The sequence below is a fragment of the Hippoglossus hippoglossus genome, chromosome 13 (genome assembly GCF_009819705.1).
Source record: "Hippoglossus hippoglossus isolate fHipHip1 chromosome 13, fHipHip1.pri, whole genome shotgun sequence".
Lineage (NCBI taxonomy): Eukaryota > Metazoa > Chordata > Actinopteri > Pleuronectiformes > Pleuronectidae > Hippoglossus > Hippoglossus hippoglossus.
In genome coordinates, this window is record NC_047163.1 from 15,416,536 (window position 1) to 15,436,512 (window position 19,977).

At 39.9% G+C, this 19,977-nt stretch overlaps 1 protein-coding gene across 1 annotated transcript in view; it reads right to left on the minus strand.

The window, feature by feature from the left end:
- zgc:158328 (uncharacterized protein LOC567225 homolog) overlaps positions 1 to 19,486 on the minus strand; it is a 59,231-nt gene extending 39,745 nt beyond the window's left edge. The window contains exons 1-4 of the mRNA XM_034604872.1: positions 19,173 to 19,486; positions 18,005 to 18,139; positions 16,873 to 16,982; positions 16,525 to 16,629 (exon numbers count right to left, since the gene is read on the minus strand). Coding sequence (XP_034460763.1) covers positions 16,525 to 16,629; positions 16,873 to 16,982; positions 18,005 to 18,139; positions 19,173 to 19,255 — 433 coding nt within the window. The 5' untranslated portion in view covers positions 19,256 to 19,486. The remainder of the gene's footprint in view (positions 1 to 16,524; positions 16,630 to 16,872; positions 16,983 to 18,004; positions 18,140 to 19,172) is intronic.
- Positions 19,487 to 19,977: the final 491 nt, after the last annotated feature.

The following is a 19,977-nucleotide window of genomic DNA, read 5'->3' on the forward strand; positions in this document are numbered from 1 at the left end:
CCTGTGAAGGAAGAAGGAAGGAAGAAGGCAACAGAGGAGAAAGGAAAAGTTATTTAGTGTTTTGTCCCCATCTGGTACAATATTTAATGGAAGCACTGAGCCGTTATAGTTTGTTTGTCTTTGAATAACAGGAAATTTCAGAAACACAACTTGGAAAACTAAACTGGAAAGACAGAAAGAGACAGAAGGCAGAGGGAGATGGGATTAAGTTTGTCAGCTTGTTTGTGTAGATTGAGAGCACATGACAACTCAAGGTCTGCCTTTAGAATCACAGTGTATCAAATGCCACTGCGTGCCTATGGCTTTTTTGCAATAGACAAGGATGTGCATCTGATCATTACCGAGCTTCTCATTAAAGTTTTTACAATTTGTTGAGGCTTTGTGGACACAATGTGTCCTTTTCCTTTAATCCCCTGGTGTTTAGGTATGCAAATGTTAATCTAAAGCATACACAGGTAAATGTAATGCCAATAATGAATAGTAAGTGTAGATGCACATGCACCCAAAGGCCCCTCTGGTAAAAAACCTGAAAACAATTTCTGGTTTAGATTTTAACATGTTAAATGAGCAGACTCAGAGCATTACAATCCCCCTGTCGGTCTATTCTTTGACTTTTCATGTAACGTCTACACTGAATTTTAAAGGTTTTTTGTCTGATCTGTAGGAAAATAAGTGTTGCTCAAAAGCATTTGATAATGTCTCTGTGTATATATGTGCACATGAATAAACCATGATAAACCAAACTATGTGATTATCTACTACTGCTTGATAATTGTACCAAACCCTGGCATTGAGTCAATTAGGAGAAAATTGTCCACCGCTGACTGTGTGAGAGGGATTATCGATTATCTACTCAGATCATTTTAATAGATGAGAAGTATAGTACAGTAGTTTAGAACAGTGATGCTAAAGTTATTACAACCATAATAATTCCCCACATATATTTTCCATGAAGACAGAGAGATACAGATGTATTTTTCTTATAGAGGATGAACAAAAGAAAGAAAAGCAACTGAAGTAACAGGACAAATGTTTCTCTCCTACAGTGGCAATTAAAGGGAAATTATACTATGTTTCCAGATCTATTGGTAGTGATTAGTAGAACTATGGTGGTTTGGCTTCTGCAGAATTCTACAGGACCTCAGAAACTAAGGATGGGTCGCCATATTTATTTGTTTCAGGCCACACCCACACTTGGTTTCTAAGGGCAGGCAGAGTTATCTGGGTCATCACACTTTGTTTCAGGGATTTTGCTTCAGGTTTAGCTTCTGGTCTTTCTCTTTCTTTGCTTTATTTGAAAAATGAGGAGTAATTGACAGGTTAGGATTGTGTCCATTCCTCCTAATGCTTTTTGTTTACTTCAGCAGAGGATAAATAACTGGCAGAGTGGTCTCCAGGTCTGCGTTGCCCTGATGTCTGGACTTTTACAAGCCATTACTAATGTAGAAGTTCAGCATTCAGCACATTCTCTTTCACTAGGGGGGGCTCTAAGAAACTATCACACACACACAGTTGCACACAGAGAAACAATCCTGTTCTGCATTTTTCATGAACTCATAGGGAGGTGACACGGGCCCTTAACCTCAGGACCCTGCCGCCTTACACATCCCCACTTTGATCCCACGGCTCCTGAGAGCCCTAATGAGCTCTCCATGTCAGCTCAGGGTCATTTACCATCACTGGCAAATGGCAACTAGACAGACAAAACAAATTTGAAGAAACATTCACTTCAGAACATCTGGATAACATGATGCTTAAAAGGCAGAAAGTCATACGTTACTCAAAGAAAGATATATTTGTTATCATGTCTTTTTATTTCAGACTAAACTTAAATTATGACCTGAACCTAAACTGTAACCTCAAATAAAACTGTTACTGTTACCTAAAGTACACACAGAAATCCATTTACAGATTTCTCATTTTGTGGTTTGGCCTTTCCTGAAAGTCATCAGTCACGCTCTGTGTCTCTGGTCTAACCAGACCATCATCAAGTGAACATCGTGCTAAACAAAAAAGAATGGAAAGAGCTGACTTGTTAGTACAAAGTCTTGTGCCAAACCTTCACCAAAAGGATATAAGATATAATCATTTTAGATACTCCAGGGCTTGTGCTATGAAGATACAAGGAAATATAAGTAGATTTATGCATTAACAATTGCCATAGTGGTTTGTCAGCAATCAGTGTGAGGGAGGTGAAGAGCATAGATTATAAAATGGATTTATACCACAGCAATCATCACATACATCACTCTGGTAGATTTTAAAAGAACATATCAGTAAAATATGCAGAACTACGGGGGTTTTACACAGCTGAATGAGTTTAGCTAGAAAGGTTTGCTTTGAAGAGAAAGCTTGGAAGACTCCACGTGGTAACTGCACATGACATGAGGACATGCAATGACATTTTCAGACCAAGGAAAAAATATTTCCTTGGCAAAAAGGGATGAAGAACGATTTCCAATTGTTTCCTGTTGCTAAATTAACCACTTTCTTCTAAGTTCTGTTAGCGTATCAACTAGGGTGAAGTAAGACTTAAACACAAAGGAATAACATTAGAGGAGATGTGTATACTTGTGTATAATTTTTTGGGGTGTTATATTTGACAAAGATGGTGGCAAGGACTAAAACCTTATTTTAAGAAACCTTTAAGTGAAGTCACCAACACTCAAACTGTTTTGTTTTTCTACCGTCAATGGTTTCTGCTTTTGTATCCTGAGCTTTGGACTACTTATCTCACTGTTGTACATGAGCGACATTTGTAGAGTAGAAAAGAAATCATAAATACTTCCAGATGGGGCACAGTGGTAAAGCTTCTCCGCATGCATAACAGCACCTCTCAGATGCTCACTGTGTACCATGACCTCGAGTGGTTAATTACTTTGGTAACACAGCACATCTCAACACACGCATGTACATGTAAACAAGCCCGCTCGCTATCTCTCAGAGCCCAGACGTAATCCGATTAGACTGTGACCTGCACAGCACCGGAGGATTTCATTCACGGAAACCGTCCTATTTTACTTTTCTGAGCAACGTTAACTCCTGGAGCATGTTGGCATTAAGATCTCTGCCTTGGTTCAGCTGTGGGGCATTTGGATGTATTACATGGGCCACCCGCAAGTTACACACATGAATACACACATGCATGCATGTATTTATATAAACGATTCCATCGACCTCACCAATGTCTTGAGGGGATCATTCATCTTCCAAGATAAAAAGGCCTCAATAGTCAAAATATGGCAGTTTCAAAACAAGTCCGTTGTTTTTTTTTCTCTCTAACAGCTTGACACCCTCTATAGCTGCTTTCAGTCATGCACTAAAGTCCGGAGGGGCTGTATGTGAGAACGTTAATTTACAAATCAGTTCATCCAGACATTTTCCGGAACTTCTCCTGTCCGCAAAATGTCTGAGTGAGCCAATGTGAGAATACAGCAGGAAAAATGTCCGGAAATTTCCCAGCGAGCGAATGGGCGTGTTGATGATGTTTTGAACAGAATACAAATATGTCAGGATGAAGAAGAGGAACCATACACGTAGAGGATGCAGACAAAGACGTCAAGTAGGAAAGACAACAAGATTCTGGAATGTTTTTGCGATAGGGAACAACGTCTGTGTCAATGTGCTGTAAACAAAAAACGCTGAGTGCTAGGCACCAAGGCACCACCTCTCATCTGAAACATTTTCCAGACATTTTCCTGTTTTTGTGAATGCACCTCCTGCTGACCCAATTTTCTGGAGTTCATGTCTTAAAACACGTCACGTGTCTTACACACTAAACACTCATCCTTATAGGTTTTTTGGGGGGAAAACTTCACATTATTCTGTTACGTCAACTATATATGTTCCATATATGATGATAACATGGAAACCTGACATGCTGTCAACCAGCATTGTTGAGGTATGCAAGCACATAGTTTATCAAAATGTAATATCGTGCTGTGACTCTCCCCTTTAGCTCCAAATCCCCTGATACCCAAACACCTGCAGCCTTTTGCTTGATGTTCTCCATGTGCACCAGCGCTGACTCCCTCATGTGGCCTGTGAGTCTCATACCTACAAATCTGCATCATCAATCTTCATTTCACTGATGGACTGACCCGATGGACCACATGTACCCCTTACCTCAACGCAGAGTCATTCTTTTATAAATCTTCTGGAAAACCAGAACCCTCCTGGTATATTGGACAATCCATAACTTTTTAACCCATTTTCTCCTACACCCACTTTATTTGCATTGTCTTATAATGTCTTACATGCCAATCTTGAAAACTATCATATGTTTTGAATGAATTACATGAGCTCATTGATAGCTCAGGAATGGAAAGTGTTGGTCTCCTCTTGGTTTATGAATAGGGGTGATAATGGTTTCCCATCAATAGAGAGAGGACAGCTGCTCGAGTGCTCTGATGTTCTCAGACATCAGCCACCGAGATCCAGTACCTGTTAATCTCATTAGGTGTTATTAACATTACTTGTCCTCCACAGAACAGTACTGCCCCTTTCCAGTCTCTCCAAGGACCAATGCTCTTCCTCTCTAGAAAAAAAGATGGAAGTACAAGGACATTACATAAATCAACATATGTCCAACTAAGTATCCAATCCGCTGATGTTAAAGATATTAGACAAAGAAAAGTCAAGATCAATAACTGAATCAGCAGACCTCAGTTGCATGGTGTATTTCTCAACTCTGTTCAATAGACGTGGAGGCTTTAGATCTTGGACCTCAGTGGTTGTAAGTGATACGCAGAGCTTGAGTGATTTACTGTTTCTTCCTCACTAGGTGGAATTTGAATCTCTGGCATAAGTCACTTGAATTTCCTACATTCTCCAAGTCCCCGTTCCCACATTTCTACTGTAACAAAACGACACAGAAAAGGAACGCAGCTTACCAAACTAACATTAACTTGTCTATTTCTATTATCGCAGCCTTCCACCCTCATAAACCATTCTTTCCATTGTTTTTCATTTAACCGAAAATGACACATGACCAAAAGTGGACAACACATTTGATATTGCAACATGAGGTCCACAAAGTTGGACAAAATAAAACTGTCAGGAACAGGAAACGTTCTTTCCTTGATTCTTCTGAACTTCAGAGGGATTGTTGCAGGAGAGCCAGATAATAAAGCTGTAAAAACACTGCTGCAATAACTCAACACAGAGATGTTACACCTGATGGTTTGATTGGTTCACATCCATCCAACGATTCATTCATTATTCTAATTTGGAAGATGTAATGTGAGGCAAAACAAACTTTTGTCTATTATGATTTTTTATTATTCATAGGCTCTGTATATTGCGGCAACTGCATTCCTTACTGTGATGTGCCTAATTACTGTTTTGTGCACAAGGCTCGATGTCACGTGTGATTGGTTTGGATCTAATCATCTAATCAACCACTGCTCTCGGTTCAGGGCCCCGTCACTCACGTCAATGTGAATGTGAATCAGCGTGGGAGAGGCACCATTATTTTTTGGGTCGGTCGGTCAAGCAGTTCACCACTTTGGTCCAGACTTTTTCAGCAACAGTAAGATAGATCATAACATACATTTTAGAGACATTCGGGATCCCAAGAGGATGAATCTAACTGAATTTGGTGATCTCCTGACTTCTCCTCTTGGGGATGTACAGTTCATATCAACCATGCTCATTCCTATATCTATCATTTAAACCAGTAACACCGGATACATATATTTGTACTGCATTTGTCTTGGGACAGTAAGTAACTGCTGATCACTTTATGCTTATAAATAGCAGAGCAAACAAAGGTGCATTGAGTGCTGATAGGGAAAACACAAGGTTCCATGAGACTGAGGTCAAAGGTAATTTATGGACAGCTGAGGAGCTTAAGGAACCTGTCACACAGAGGAAAGAGAGCTTCAACAATAAGCTCAGTAGGAAATAGAGCGGAGACAAAAGTGGGACTGTTTTCAAACTGTTGCACTGAATGAAATGGACAGAAAGAGACACCAATCAATCATGGCTTTTCAACTTGGAGGAAGAATGGAAGTCGTCATTCGGTCATCAATCAAGTACACGATGAAAGAGTAAAGAATCCCAGAGCTTGTGTTTGATGGTGCAGAGCCACATTTTGCGTGTTTTATTATATTCTAAGTGACGTAGGTGGGATCTAACACTGTGAGAAACTACCTGCATTTCTCTGTTTCTTCTCACTGCAGTGTCTATGTGAGGAACCATTTATCCTACATGTTTTGGATCCTATGGTCGCACGCTTTTACCAGCTCCCTCACTCCAGCAGCTCACATGGTTCCCATTTGTCCTCTCAACACAGAAATTATGCTCTGACATTATAAGGATTTTCAGAGACTGCCTTCAGCTCACTGTGCACATATTTTTCTTCTCTTTCTTGTTGTTGTGTTGCATGAATATAGTACAGCTAATCTGGGATTCTTAAACAACATATTCAAAAATAAAACACAAGTTAATTACAATATCTTCTTCATCTGGAGTAAAATAGCTGGAACACCTGCCCTGAAAGTCCTGTTTTAACTTTCTCTCCTATGTCTCCATTAAAGCCTCTGTCAAACTTGGTCCCTGTACATCTGGAAAAGCCATCCCTGTTTAGATCCCCAACAGATAGGACAGAAAATGTCTTGCACAGACAGGATGAAACGTGGCTGTGAATTTGTATTCCTTATGTTCAACCTGGCATCGCAAAGCAAAAGAAAAAAACAAAACGAAACAAGATTAGGTTTGATTTCACAGACATGAATTCAGCAGGATTTGTGTCTATAATGATTCTTCTGTAAAAACTGCCCGCGTCGTTCATCTTCATATACAGTCTGTGGGTAAGGACTGTATGTCTACATGACTCACATGGTTAGCTAACCATGTTAGCTAGTTCACATGGTTAGCTAGCTCAGCTATGATAGCTTTTTAAAAACAACAGAAGGATGACAATAAAACTACAAAGAGCTCATACAAAAATGTACTGTTGATGAATGTCTCTATTATCAGAAATCTTTAGTAAAGTGAAGAAGCTTCTACTTTGCCCATTAAAGGATCCCAACAGTGACCTCATGTTCTCGAACTTATTTACCCAAATCTAATACTAATACCATAGCCGACCCGAGTTCAAAGAGGAAGAACTGAGAATGCTCTGCTGCTACTGTAGGAGTCTCACAGTGAGTCTTGGGAACACATGGTCAATCACACAGACCATTAGCTCCGACCCATTCAGCATTAACCTGGTAAACAATGGTGCCTTAATGCATTTGGGGAGACCAGGGTCTGCTTGTTTAGTGTGTGAGAACTTCCCTGCCATATGGCAGCCATTAGGGCTCTAATGAGCTTCTTCCTCTGATAGCAATGCTTAGCATGAAGCACCGCTGCTTGTGTCCTCCTGTCAGCAGGCCAGCAGCCTGCAAGTCTGTCTTGGCACCAGGATTCCAAAATCCAAACCCATAATGGCAGACTTGAGAAATGAAAACAGGAAGAGGAGTTACACGGGGTAAATGACAAGCAAATAGTGCCATCTCAGTCTCACTGCTTTTTAGACCGACCTTTGTTTCTCTATGGGGAGAGTCACACAAAATGTCTACCGTTCAGATGCTTTGTTTTTATCCTTATTCATCCTGTCCTTTTGCACTTAGGATGTCTTCATCCTGACTGTGTGATGGATTCACTATTTGTCACGAGACTTCAATGTCGGTTATAAAACGATAACCCTGAACAGCTGTGGCTGAAGTTGCATGTGGACAAAATATGTTATTGCAATTCATCGCAGCCACCTGGCCTTTTTAAATCCTCACGGAGGAACAGTATAAAGTTATCTATGCAATTTCCAGTAGGAATGATGCTTATTCAAATCTGGTGAGAGGAAACATTTGACTAACTTTCTTTGCATTCAGTTTTCTCTTTCGAATTTTTTTAAGTAACTTTGGATGCTAGGGGTGTCTCAATCAAAACAATAGGAAAAGACCTACTTTGATGATGTTGTGAATCACCGTGGGACTATGGGAGCTATTGTCTTCAACTCCATTGTGGATAAAAAACCTTGAATTTATGAGTTCATGTATTATATATATAAATATCAAGTTTTATTCACGTTACGTGGAAAATGGCAATGAATAATCGTGATTCCATTACGAGTGACCAAAACAAGCCAAAGAGCCAAAGCCCCCGGGGCTGATATAACACAATAAAAGGTGATGAAAGAAACCTTAAATAAAAATTGGGGATTTCTCTGCGTTTGAACATTGTTGAAAAACATTTCTGATGACTTGTTAGTAAACAAGTCAACAAAATATATAACATAGGTCTGGTCGTTTCAGATTTTTTAAATTTAGCTTCAACGGCTTTACATTGACAAAAGAAATTTGTTTACCAGCTTAAAAAAGGAAATTGTGTTTGAAATTGTGTATAAATTGTGTTAATACTGTATGACTTTCACTTGAACAAACTTAATTATTTGTGTTTCAGTTTTAAGTATTCATATGACTATACACACTTATAACTTATCATATACAGGAATATCTTCAAAATACATTTATCTTAATGTTTTCACTCAAGGAATAAAAATACAGACGACTGGTGATTAAGTTCATATTATGCCAGAATAGAAAACCTTAAAGGGATCTGTTCAGGTCTGCAGGCTTACACTGTAAATCTAGTTTTCAGTGAACCTTTTCACTAACCTCAGATTCAAAAGAGCACAAGAGCAGCTGTAGCCAAAGCAAAGAGCAAGCTGTCAAAGGTAATCATGAGGTCTGCTCTGCAGCTCTTACTGAAAACAAAGAATGTCATGACACCCGCACCTCCAAACACTCAGCACCTTAGTGTCTAGCAACTAAAATTTGGTCGAATAAATCTTTGAAACTTGACCAAGACAAACAGTAAAAGTCTTGCCTTCATTACAACCACATGGTTCCCATCATATGTTAACTCCGTTGCACACTTCTGACACGGTTCAAGCCCTTTAATCTGTAAACTGGACATTTACATTGTAGGGTGCAGTATCCTGTATCACCAAGTAAAACCATGAGAGTGCGGTGCATAAATGAGATTATGTCCTCACCTCGTTTGTTGACTAAGACATAGCCTGGAAATAAAGCAGCCCTAAAAATTGGTCTTTTTCCCTCATAGCCAAAGAAATACGAGGGGAAATAGACGTTCAAGAGGTTCGTGTTACTCAGGAGCCAAAACAAAATGCTTTATAATTCACATGGAGTTTCACAGTGGACCTAAGTGCATGGTCAGACTGGGAGAGGATGAACTCAGAGTATGGTATGTTAGTTAGCAGAAGGGGGGAGGATTCACTCCAAACCTGTAAAAGACATCACTGTTCCCTGAGAAAAACCACAGCAGCTACCAGGACATGATTTTTTATACAACTCGTTTTTCACAAAGGAATCCGGCTTTACACCACCATTTTTTACCAAATTAAATCTAGCTCTAGATTTATTAACTTTCCTTCAGCTATATTTTTGTTGTAACCACACCTTGAAATTTTGACTCGACAGCATCTTTGAGCCTAATTACTTCCAGAAATCTGTAAGAAAATACAGTTTCTTTCCATTTTGAAAGACAAATTCTTTCACCGGCTCTGAGGACCAGCCATGCTAGTAAAATCCTTTTTTTCTATCCGACAGAAAGTCACAGGGATGTATGATATTACTGCCAAAGACATGTGGAAGAGAGGAGATCAATCTCTGGCTAAGGAAATCAGATCTATAATATAAAAGACCAAGTGAGGACAGAGTTTTCCCAAGATGCAAATGTTTCTGAGCCACATAAAAACCACATGCATGGTGTCTTCAAGTGGAATTCAGATAATCCAATTGAAAAGTTACAGCAGAAGAGAACAGTGCACAATGTGTAAAATCCCAATAGAGACATCAGAGGGTAACGCACAAGCTGAGCCCATGGTAGTATAAATAACAAGAACACCTTTCTGATATGAACACTGTTCCGTTTTAGTGACAAAAATGCAGATATAACACAAGAGACTGTGAGGAAGAAAGCCTGGTGGTTTTAAATCTGAAGCACTGTGTCAGCATTTCTATTTATTCACCTCCCTCCCTCTGAATATCAACAACCCTGTGGAAAGAAACCACATGTGGCTCTGACTCCTCACTGAATTTTAGTCTACTATAGTCTACTATAGACTTCAATACAGTCAGAGATTAGCTGCTGTTGTAATACAAATATTACATATAGAGAGCAAATATTTAATGGCATTTCACTGAGGGCTAATTTCAATATTTTACTTAACAATGCCAATCATACAGCAGTAATATGTGGACAGGAGTGGTAATATTTATTGCTATAATTACACAAAATCTGTAATCATGTCTAGGCCTCCATAGTCACCTCTCCTCTTTCTATTGTTGTACTCCATGGGAGAGGTATGTGACATTTTGGGTGTTCACATTTTATTCAAAGTTACAATGTAATATACTTACAAATTTCAGTAATTAGTGTAATTGTGGCTCCACTTTTGTACAAAACTGGCCGTTAGAATTATTGTTGTTTGGCTGGTTTTGTCAGGTACATTTTAATTTCATGTCGGCCCCCTTTCTATTGTTGTACTATATGAGAGGAGCTACACATTTACACAAAACTGACTGATTTAAACATACTCAAATTCAAGCTGAGAATTGGCACTTCAATGATACATCTATTATTTTATGTCAGATTGAATGTGCTGAATATAAAACATATAATGTCAAAACTGTCAAAATACTTATGGTAGGGAGTGGTTTACATGAACATACACCGAGAACGTTTGTTTAATTTAGTAGAGAGTTGGACCAGTCTTGTCCAGACATGAGTGTTTGAGGAGAGAACTGAGACTCTGGGAGACAGACCATGGTCTTTGGGGATTAAACCCGAGTGTCATATGAAAAACGATGATTACCATATGAGAAATCGGGATTTACATTGCTTTCTGCAAAGTGTCATAAAGGAAAGGACTGACAACAGTCCACAGCCCTTTTACTGGTAAACATAATTTCTTAAAGGTCCGACATCTGTGTATTTTTTATTATAAAGCAGATTTAGGTGTTATATAAATATTGTGAAAGTATCAAAACACTAACCTATTAGAAAACAATGCCTTAAAAAAAATAGCTGTCAAGGTGTTTGTATTTTGTGAGATGTCAAAGCTATTCCGTCACTACCCTGAATCATGCCCCCAACACGGCCCACCCAGACCAAGCGACTATTCTCATTTGTTTTAACTTTATTATCAACACAACACGAAGAGGTCATCCTGTTGCCGAGTTCACAAGCTGCAAGAAAAATGTCCACAGAAATGTTGCAAAGGTGTTAAATGTCAGGAGGCCAATAAATCATTGAACAGCCTTCCCCAGGATAAAACTATGATAAACTGATGCCTAAAGTTTTTTTTTGTCAAACTGGAGCATTTTATTTAGACTTAACTGTTTGTTCAGCTTTCCAGCACTGACTGACCATTACAATTCAGATTTACCAAACTACAGTAGATGCTGAACCCCGAATGGAAGTTGAACACACTAATTGGAAGTCGCTTTAGATAGAAGCGTCGGCTAAATGACATGTAATGTAATGTAATGTAATGTAAATGCTTCACTCAGACAACAGCCAGCCAATCAGAAGAGAGGCTCAGAGATGAGCTAGCTCTCCAGAGAGAAGTGTCAAAGAGGATATGTCAAATTACACTGTGATGGTTTTTGGTACATGAAATCACAAATATATCATATTTCTATGAAGATCAAAACTTCAAACAAACTATCACAAAATTGTAAAACACGGGCCCTTTAAACCAAATAAACTCTTAATGGTGTGAATGCATGAGCGTGTTCACTACTGGAATTTCCTCCTTTTTTCTTAAACGCGAGAAAATTCCTATTAACCGCTGACGTCATTAGCTGTCTTATTACATTGCTACAACCTCCAGTAGAACAGGATCCAGTCTCAGGCAGTGTCCATAATCACTCTGCTATAATGTGCTTTGAAAACAACCAGGCTTCTTTAGTGAGGACCAGATGGTTTCTGTCCTCACACTGTTATGTGCCTGCACACTCTTAATTTCAAGCAGACCCGTGCACCAATTCAACCAAAGCAAAGTCTAATCTGAGGCTTAATAGAGTGAGACAGAGTGGCATTCACAAGCCGGGGTAAATGTTACTATTACAGAGCAGGCTCCAGTGTCGAAGCACATGCTTGGGCTGTGTTCAGGCTGTTAATTACCTCAAAGTGTCAACACCAGAGCCTTAGTGTCAGTGGCTGACACACATTTCAATGGATGGTGCCTTGTGTCTCATATCAGAGATTGGAAGCAGGTGGCCGGCTGGCCCCCACACAACACAGTGTGAGTGGGCTCTACCACCGCAACTTGGCAGAAACACCAATGAGAGTAATGTACAAAAAGCCAGTTGCCGATGAGTGCTGAAAGGGGGTAGTAGCATGGGAAGGGACTCCTGCTTGAACTATTACCAGACCCGGATTGTTCTTTAAAGATTCCGATGGAAATTCCGTTTTCATCCCTGTTAACATGTCCATATGGTGTTTTTAATATGGTGCAAAACATGAGCAGTAATTTCCATCTTGGTACTGCAGTGACCCAATGACAGTCTCAAAAGGAATACAACCAGAAATAAGTTTTTTGCACTTTGGATTCCAAAAGGTGATGGGTTTTCTGAATGGATAAACACACAAGCTCAAAATGTTTTCATGATTTATTCTATGACATGAAATACATCAATACCCCCCTCAAAGATGTTACGTCTTTTAAAAGAGGTGGTTGTCAACTGGTGGCTAAATGGGACTGCTGAGGTTGTCAGAGACAATAAATGTCATCATGCCAAAGACAAAAACCAATGAACCAACTGGTCTGCCTTTGACACTTTGTGTTCATACTCATGTTCTTCCAAACTAGTATTATGAGGCTTCTCTAGAAGAGGTAAGTACATACACAAACTCATTTAATGTCTTCATTCAGTTCAGGTCAAGCCTATTGTACCTTCAAAAGAAAGGTAGGTATGTTTTAAAGCTGCAGTAGTTGAATTATAAACCACTAGGGGGCAGATAGGCCTTGTTCACACCTGGAATTAACATGTGCCCTGGGGGATCCAATCACACACGGACAAGTTGTTGTGAGTTGGTAACTTAACATGTGGCTCCAGTTAAAGTGCACCTCCACTTGTGTCTCGACAATAAACAGATTTGGAGCAAAAAACGCATTCACCTGGCCTCTGGTTACCATCAACCTGGCAATCGTAGCTGCAATAGCCACCAAAGTCCACCATTTTACCTTTGTTTTTGGTCTCCACCATCTCCTGAGGGAAGTATCTGGTTCTTTAGCTGCTAAATGCTCCACTATGTTCATCAGTAAGTTGCTACATCTCTGTGCATGCCATGTGGTGCTGAGCAGGTATAGTTTGACAGTTTTCCATTTTCTTTGGCTGGAAACAAGTCTGATGAGAGCAGGGAGAGTGAAACAAAACGGTGAAGTTGCAGACAACCACAACAATGAGCTAAAAGTCAAGTAATAATTCTTTGAGAATCTAACACAATGAACCACCTTCTTCACATCCAGGTAGTCACGTGTTCAGACAGAAAAAAAAAGACTAAAAAGCCAAATACTTTCACGCTACAATACAAGAGACATTATATGGGAAAGGGTAGGAACATACAGGAAACATATAATAAATCTGAAAATATCTTCATGACCAAACAGCAAACGTCAAGTTGCTTTAACATATTACTCCAAGATAAATCTACAGAGGTCAATTCCTGCTTCTCTGTTGTATCTGCTCTTTTTCCATCATACATGGATCACGACCAGGTTAGTGATAAATCTGTCATTGTGGAATGTAAACGCTCGCAACATAAATTCAATAGTGTACAGTGTTCCCTGGTGAAATCCTGGTGGCTCAGTGTGCAAATACAGTTATCCAGGTTTGTAGGTCTCTCTTGGTAATCGTGTCAAGCTGGAATGTGCCATACATGCCTCATGTGCGGAACAAATAGTTTCCTGACCTTGTTGATCACTCTGTCTATCAAGGAATAAATGAAGGTTTGGGGTCATTGCTTAGTTTACGGGTCAGGTGATGAAGCACATTTATGGAAGGTGGGTATCTGACTGATATAGTCAGTTAAAATGTAGAGCCATTCAAAAGACTTAGAAGTCATTAAAAACCTGGGATTATCTCTGATATTCAGCGAGGAAACGTTAAACATATCAAGAATACTGAACAGAGTTCTGTGCATTTGTTACAGCAGCAGCTCTTCTGGTTTATGGAGCCGAGGATTGTAGACAATGGCCACAGTTCAGTGAGTTGGGCCACACAGTCAGGACTCCACTCAACACACTGATAACAGGCTTTGTTTTTACACGAAAACCTCTTAATCGCTCGGAAATGGAGCCCAACAGAAATAATCAACCACTTGTGTCTGCAGAGGGCGCTGTTGCTAAGAGTTACATAGCATTGCTTTACTGTAATATTGTGGCTGATTGGTGCATATCCATGATCGCCTGTTTTGAAAGCTTCAGGAAATTGTTCAGAAAATTCTCTCACAACCATCTTCACTGATAAGTCTCACTTTCTCGCCTTCCCTCATGGTATACAAATAACAGCATGTTATTTCTCTCATATTTATTGTGATTTTTGCAAGTAACTTGGCTTTCAGTGTCATTATAGATATGTACTGCCTAACTTAAGAGCAGCCACAAGTTATTATGTTCTAATTTTGAGATGATGCCAGTGGCCTGAAATCTCTCATGTCACCAGGGATACTACCAAGGAGGATTTTCACATCAATGCTCCCTTCGTTTAATGAATGAGTTTTCAAGATTTTCTGAATGCTCCTAGTATTCCTTTAGCAGTTGGAGAACACATTTCCACAGTAGTAGAGACAGGGAAGCTTTCTTGTTACTACTACACTTTGTGGTACACTAAAGTCTTACTGTGAAAAGTATGCAGTATTATGTGTTATTGTTGGCAAATTTCCCTTAAACGTTTCTGGATTGACTTACAATTTTAGGTTAAATCAGTTTGAATTGAAGAAATATAGGGGGGGAAAGTAAGCTTTTATAGTTCCTATCACTTAGGTTGCAAGATTTTGCAAGGATTGTGGATATTTATCTTTTCAAAATAGTGTAGCTGTCAAAATATCCTTGATACATGCTAAAACCTTCACAACACAGAATTATTAGTGCAAATTATCAATGCCTATATTTGCCTCTGCATTTATCAAAGGTGCAGTTTTAGGAAACTGGCTGAAAACGGGAGGTTGGCTGTTTCCTCATATAATGACTCTGGCAGAAGAGCGAGGATAAATCTGTCTCGGGAGAAGAGCGAAGGAAAAACGTTTTGCAAAAAGAGCAAAATGTGAGTTCTCTGCGCTGAGGTGGAGCCAAGTACAGGATGTAAAAGAGTGAAAGCAAAAACCTGTAACTCTGATCAGATCTAATATCCTTATCCGCTCTCAATCTGTCACTGTGAGGTGTGAAATCCAAAGAGGCCATGTCAAAACAAACGGATAGCAGTGCTGCCTCTGACAAACAATGACGCTTTCCTGTGAAAAGTCTTAGCGAGAGCGAGGACTGTTTACAACCTGCAGTCGGCAGGTCCTTCCTCCTGGGAAAGTCAAGGAACCCAATGGGAAATCCTTTGCATTGTGTGTGTGTGTGTGTGTGTGTGTGTGTGAGAGTGTGTGTGTGTGTATGTGTTTGTATGTTAGCAAGCATGTGGGGGGTAGGAACCAAATAGTCTCAGTTCCCCATTTTATCTCTGCAGGAGTCTTCCAAAACACTAACCACTGTCTTCTTGTTTGCGGGTTAAAGTAGACTACAGGGGTTTGAACAGTAGAAGGAACGCACTGACAGAGACATGAGTAGGATCTGTGTATATACATGTCCCGTTTTGAAAGAGATCATCCTGAAGCATCAGTAATGTGATATAAAACTTATTTCGTAATGCAAAAGCAGAGCGAATATTGTGGGTCAAAGTTCACCAAAGTTGAACTCAATGCAACGCCAGGCTGTAATATGTCTCGCCGCAGGAAGCAAATGTTAAATTGGATAGTGTATAAATAGGTGTATTATTATTAATATTAGTGACTAGGAATCTGTTCTTTTTCTCTCTGTACCAAATGAAAGCCAAACTGCAGATATAACCTTATTAACATGCACTTCTTACAGAGTGAAGGCTCAGCTGGGTTAGCCACAGCACTCCAGGCTGTAGCCTTCAAAGCAAACCAATCCTCCCGGGGACTCTGACCACTTCTTCTGCCTTTAACTAGCCAGAGACCCCCGCAGAGCAGCCTCGCCCAATCAGAGCCGCAATACAGGCTCATTCTTGCTTTTACAAACTGAAAGCAGAAGGCCTAAACCGGGCCTATTAAAGCTTTAGAGGACATGTGTCAGTTCAATGACTAATAAAGCTGCGCTCAACTCTCGCTCCGTATCGTACATGAACTCCTGCAAAGTGAATGGAGCATGCAGGTTTGTAAACATTTTAATCGTGGTAAAATATGTAGATTTTGGTGGAGGAGTTAAGGGGAATTAAAACTCACCGTACTGGCATCTTGTCCCTTTGAAGCCCGGTGAACACTGACATATCTGGTCTTCAGTCTCTGAGCATCGGCCTCCATTGAAACATGTGTTGGCAGCACACACCCCTGCAGACATCACATATCATACTGTGCATACCATAACGCTGCTGATGATATAAAGATGTATGAAGCCTGTGTTTCCATATCTCCATCCAGTCAGTGGTTTGGCCTCCTCTCTTAAATGTAACTGACATTGTTCCAGTTCAATCATTATCCTAATTATCTAATTGGCTATATATATATATATATATCAGCTTCTTGGCAACATCAGAACTAGGCCTATGTGATCTATATGTGTAAAATACTCACTATGCAGACAGCCAATCTCTTCCCCCCTCTGAGTCCAACCTGGGCAGCACTTGTAGACTGTGTGGATGTCCATGCTGTACCTCTGCCTATATGCTGTGTAGTATGTTGTCCTGAGGAGGAGAGGTGATATTATTGTAGTCACATAATATCATTACCTGGCAGTTACATTATAGGTCAATACAAGAAAATAATCCAATGTGTCAACATAAGCCAATTTCAGACATAAACTCAACTGGGGCCGGACATTCTCCAGACTTTTCCTTTCACCAATGAGAGATTGAGACTGAGATTGTCCGAGTCGGGCGCGTTCACAACAACAGGAAAATGTTCGGATTATACAGGTGAGGGGTGAAGGCAGGATAAAACATATAAATTCCACTGTGGAGATGACGTGTTTTTGTTTACAGCACATCGACACCAGCGTGTCGTTTTTGTTCTCATCACCAAAAGCTCTCAAATCTCATTGTCTTTCAAAGTTGTCAACTTCTTCAGTGTCTTCCTCCAGTATGACAACTCTTATCCATCCAGAGACATTTCTATTCTCTTTTTTTTTTCTCAGTTTCTCAGTTTCACCTCCTGCTGTATTCTCACATCTCACATCAAATCTCTTATCAGTCAGAGGTCATCCTGACATTTTACTAGGGGGCTGGCAGGAAACACTTCAGACAATATCCACAAAAACGGACTTGGACATTTACATTCTCACGTACAGCCGCTTCAGATAATTTCAGGAGAATGTCAGTGCAGGTCTGAAAGCCTTATATCTAGCGAATCACAAAAGAAAGATATGTTGTTGTACTCAGATAATGCATTGTCAGTGGTATAGAACTATACATTTTATATCAGTGGTTTTAGCTTTATCACTACAAGGTTATGATCTCTGATTTCAGTGAGCAGATAAATAAAATAGGGATGTTCTCTTCCTTGATCCATCAGTCATTCACAAAGAGGCTGAGCTCCATTCATTCCAGTGGAGCTTATTAATGTCAAGGACAAATGCATTTGAACAAGGGAGACTCAATGTTGGAATTCCATCCATATGTGTAATATGTGTAATATCCATCACCACTCACTGCAGTGTTGCTCATGGATGATGATCCATAATAAACTGTTGGAATATGTTTGCTCTTACCTCCTCTCGTATCCCATACACCATCTGTGGTTGGTGCAGCCCTGTTTCCAAACCTTCACCATGCGGGTAAAAGCCTGGACACACGGCTGAGGGGCCCCCAGCATGGACATCTCCTGATCCGCACAAACATTTGGCCTGTGCGTGAAGAAATATAAAAAGAAAGAGCGAGGGAAAGTGATGGGCAGAGAAATAAAAAAATACTCTTGTATAATAAAAAATCACCAATAAATTGAGAAAAAAAACTTTGTACACTGTTATGACTTTCAAAACAAGCGTGTCAGTACCTAATTTGTCTTTACTATAAATAAGATTGAGTTGAGAGCTTCCAAATGTTCTACACATGTTCAGTTGTATGAACATCACCTCATCAAACACAGTGTTTGTCAGATAATTACACAGCTTCCTGTTTGGTGTAATGTGCTTGATTAAGATGCTGGGGGGGGGGGGGGGAAACAGTCCAAGGTTTTTGGACACTGCCCACAGCACCCAATAAACAACCAATGAAATCCTGTGGGAAATTAAGTCTGTGTTCTCCAGAACTGTTTGCATGTTCACGTGCATGTTCATTAAAGAGCCTGGAGGTTTGTCCTGCAGGTACATGAGTCAGTTATAAGTAGCCTGTGTCCATCTGTGTTGTGAGTGCAGGTAAACTGTCCAGAAGTGTGTCCTCCTCCACAAAACCATCTGGCTTTAATACACAGCAGCCTGAAGTTAATTAGAGGAAGTATTCGGCTCCTCCGCTGATGAAAACGACTTCTTCCATCCTGTCCAACACGCTCTATTTATATGTGGAAACCTCTGCTAGAGTAATAGGCTATTCATAAAAAAATACATTCCATTGGAAGCTATTAAGCAGAAGCATGTAACATCAGCGCTGCAAAATACACATTCAACCTAATGGGGGGCCTGAAAGAGCGACTCCTAGTGGGCGTTAGACAGAATAAAATGTAAAGTAGCTTAAATGTTACACAAAAAAGTAGAATCATTAGTTCAACTTGAGCTTTATGTGAATATTAGTTATTTTGAATACAGACTATGACAGGTTGCTTTTGTCTTATTTCAAAGCATGTAAAAGCAAGAAACTAAAACTTTCTCATTCACCACCTCAATACAATATTTTAAAGTGCAAATAAAAACGGTGGAAACCAAATTAAAACCCATTACTTACATGTCAGGTTGCAGCTGCAGAGATGATGCGACGTGCACGGTGCTGAGTGATATCACACACAGGATGATGGTATGTGGGAGCATGATTTCAGCCTGTTAGAGACGCGGGGAGAAGAGAAGTGCTCGGTCACAGTCGGTGCAGCCTCTGAGTCCAGCATCAGATGAAGCGCAGCATCCTGACGTTTACACGAGTTCCTCCTGCGACATGACTAAGTTCAGACTCTACGGTTGTGTTTGGAGGTTTCCAGAGATCCGGGCGTGATTTCCCTGAGCACCGGTGGAAGCAGACTTGTCTCATGTCAATCGCAGCCTTTGAATGGCTCCGTCTGAAACGCACCACCCACTATCACTGCGGGGGCCAGCTCCTGAAACCCCCGGCCACAGCAACCTGTGCTCGCACTACTCACATATTAACACAGGCAGCAAGAATAAACATGACGTGTGATAACATGTTAAATAGTAGGAGCCTGTTTGTCAAAAGTTTTCCTATAAATTTGTGGTATTGAAGAATTTAAAAAAGGAAAGGAAACCGAAATACATTTGCAGTTTGCATTATTGAAGTAACGGCAGGACTATGATTTTGTTGCATATGTTTTATTGTCAATGTTTATTAAAGTCTGTCTATCTTTATATCTATCAATCTATCTATCCATCCATCCATCCATCCATCCATCTATCTTTTTCAAATTGAGTATTAGTTTATTTCAACTTTTTGTTGTAAAACAAATAGAACACGTTATAATACATATATTATATATGCATTATAAGTCTTGTCAAATACATAAAATAAAAGTTTTAAAAATATA